The sequence below is a fragment of the Protomyctophum parallelum genome, assembly GCF_964188405.1.
Source record: "Protomyctophum parallelum genome assembly, chromosome: 6".
Classification (NCBI taxonomy): Eukaryota; Metazoa; Chordata; class Actinopteri; order Myctophiformes; family Myctophidae; genus Protomyctophum; species Protomyctophum parallelum.
This window is the reverse complement of record NC_139701.1, coordinates 54568491-54570578: the sequence shown is the minus strand read 5'-3', so window position 1 is coordinate 54570578 and position 2088 is coordinate 54568491. Positions and strand designations below refer to the sequence as shown.

The 2088-nt window shown below is 51.4% G+C and overlaps 1 protein-coding gene across 1 annotated transcript; it reads right to left on the bottom strand.

Annotated features, from left to right (window-relative positions):
• Nucleotides 1-434: 434 nt before the first annotated feature.
• LOC310860100 (transmembrane protein 208-like) lies at nucleotides 435-950 on the bottom strand (the record flags this gene model as incomplete). The annotated part of the gene is made up of 1 exon (XM_083766866.1): nucleotides 435-950. One exon carries the CDS (start codon nucleotides 948-950, stop codon nucleotides 435-437), a length of 516 nt encoding a protein of 171 aa, XP_083622992.1.
• Between the last annotated feature and the right edge of the window lie 1138 nt (nucleotides 951-2088).

The following is a 2088-nucleotide window of genomic DNA, read 5'->3' as shown; positions in this document are numbered from 1 at the left end:
TATTCTTTCAGAGCGAGCGTTTTTAACTCAAATCTTTGCTTCTGGGGGGGGTCCCTGGAACAACATGTCTTCAGATGGGGGTTCGCAGCCAAATACAGATAATTTTGGGGGTCCTTGACATGAAAATGTTTGAGTACCACTGATATAGAAACATAAGGTTTTTCAGAAAACTGTCACGATTTAGAAGACATATTTTAAATGTCGATGTCAAAAATAGCAGATCTACAAGCTCATAGCGCGCCACCGAGTGGCGCGCTATGAGCTTGTAGGTCTGCTATTTTTGAAAAATCAAAGAACGACTGACATAGAAACATGGCTTTTTTCAGAAAACTGTCAGGATTTCGAAGATTTTTCTTTTTAGAATCTGATCTCAGGTCAGAATGGTAAACTGTAGAGGATGCAGAAGACATTTTTTTTTTTAATCTGATCTCAGGTCAGTTAAACACAGCCCAATATGCCCTCCACAGCAGGTAGCCGGCGCGGGCGGGCACCAGCAGCCAGAAGCACCAGACGTAGACCCAGACGGTGCTGGCCACCTGCAGGATGGCCGTGAGCAGGATGACGTCCTTCAGGTACACGGCCACCGAGGCGGCGCCCTGGTCCTCGGGGGCGTTCAGGTCCGTGCCCTCGAACAGCAGCGCGCCGCTGTGCGGGTGGCGGGTGACCTCCGCCATGCTGCCCATGTAGCGGAGGCTGCAGCCGCTCACCGCCGCCGCCAGCGGGAGCAGCAGCCACGTCCAGAGCGTGGACGAGTCGTAGCAGAGGAGGAGGTTCACGGCGACGTAGACGGCGCTCGCCGCCAGGACGACGGCTCTGTAGAAGCTCAGCGTGGCCGCGTTCTCCTCGTGGATCTGGTTCTTGCCCCGGGTGCCGACTTTACGTCTGTTGGGGGGCGCCGTTCTGGTTTTTTGTTTCCTGTCCGATGGACGGTTGTTGTTGTTGTCCGACATGGCGGTGGTGCTTCTCCGTTGCTGTTTTAGCGCTTTCAACTGCCTGTAAGTCGGCCTTTTATAGACCGACAGCCGCACTAACCTCAGACATCGTGTCATCAAATATGACATCAGAGTTATAAGTATAACCAAATATGGAGTTGTTTCCACGTGGCTCAGACTGTCTGGAAGTATTATATATTGGGCAGCGGTGGCCGAACAGTTTGCGGAGCGGTCTTGATATCGGAAGGTCGCTCGTATCCCCGGACCGGCACGTTTAAAATTACCACCGCTGAAGTGCCCTTGGACAAGGCATTGAACCCCTACCATGAAATGTTCTACGAGCAGGGCCTGGCTGTAAACAAGTTCTTGAGCTTAGTCCAGTTACCCTGGGTAAACATAGTACCTTTGCTTTCCTTTCCTTTTCCAGTCAGAAATATTGGGTGACCATGAATCGACCATGGCAACCTGATTATCAATAAACATGAGGCAAAACGTTACGTTGCTCTAGTCATTTACAATACTAGAACAGACTATAGAGAGCCCGTAGGAGGGAGATCAATACTAGAACAGAGCCCATAGGAGGGAGGTCAGGTGTGATCAAGTGGCTAATAAAGGGCGAGGTCGCGCATCATTGTGGTGGTGGTGTGAAATGTCAAATGCATGCCCCCACCGTTTTATGCCCATATATGGAGTTATTTGTCAGGCATGCCCAAATGAGGCTTTTGTCCTGGTTCCGGACAACCGGAAATGCAGAGTATACCCGTTCCACCCATCTGTCTGTGTCCCTTTTATGCCCATATATGGAGTTCTGTGTCAGGCATCATGCCCAAATATGGAGTGTTGTGATGTCAGAACAGTTCCAGCTCCATATATGGACCCTGTGGGCAGGGACCCTGTCTGGAGCCTTTGCAGAGAGAGGCCTTTTGTGGCGGTTCTGGACAACCGTGTCCTCCGACCAACTCGACACCTGGCACTGCACTCCCTGTGGGGGTGTGGAACGCGTGTGTCGAATTTGAAGTCAGTGGGACGAACGGTTCTCGAGTTATACGTGCATTACAGCCGTACAGACAGACAGACAAATGTGGAAGTGCAACCGAGCGCTCAATGTTAAAGCTCAGCTGCACGGGGTTTCCTCGTCATGAATCCACGGGTCCGC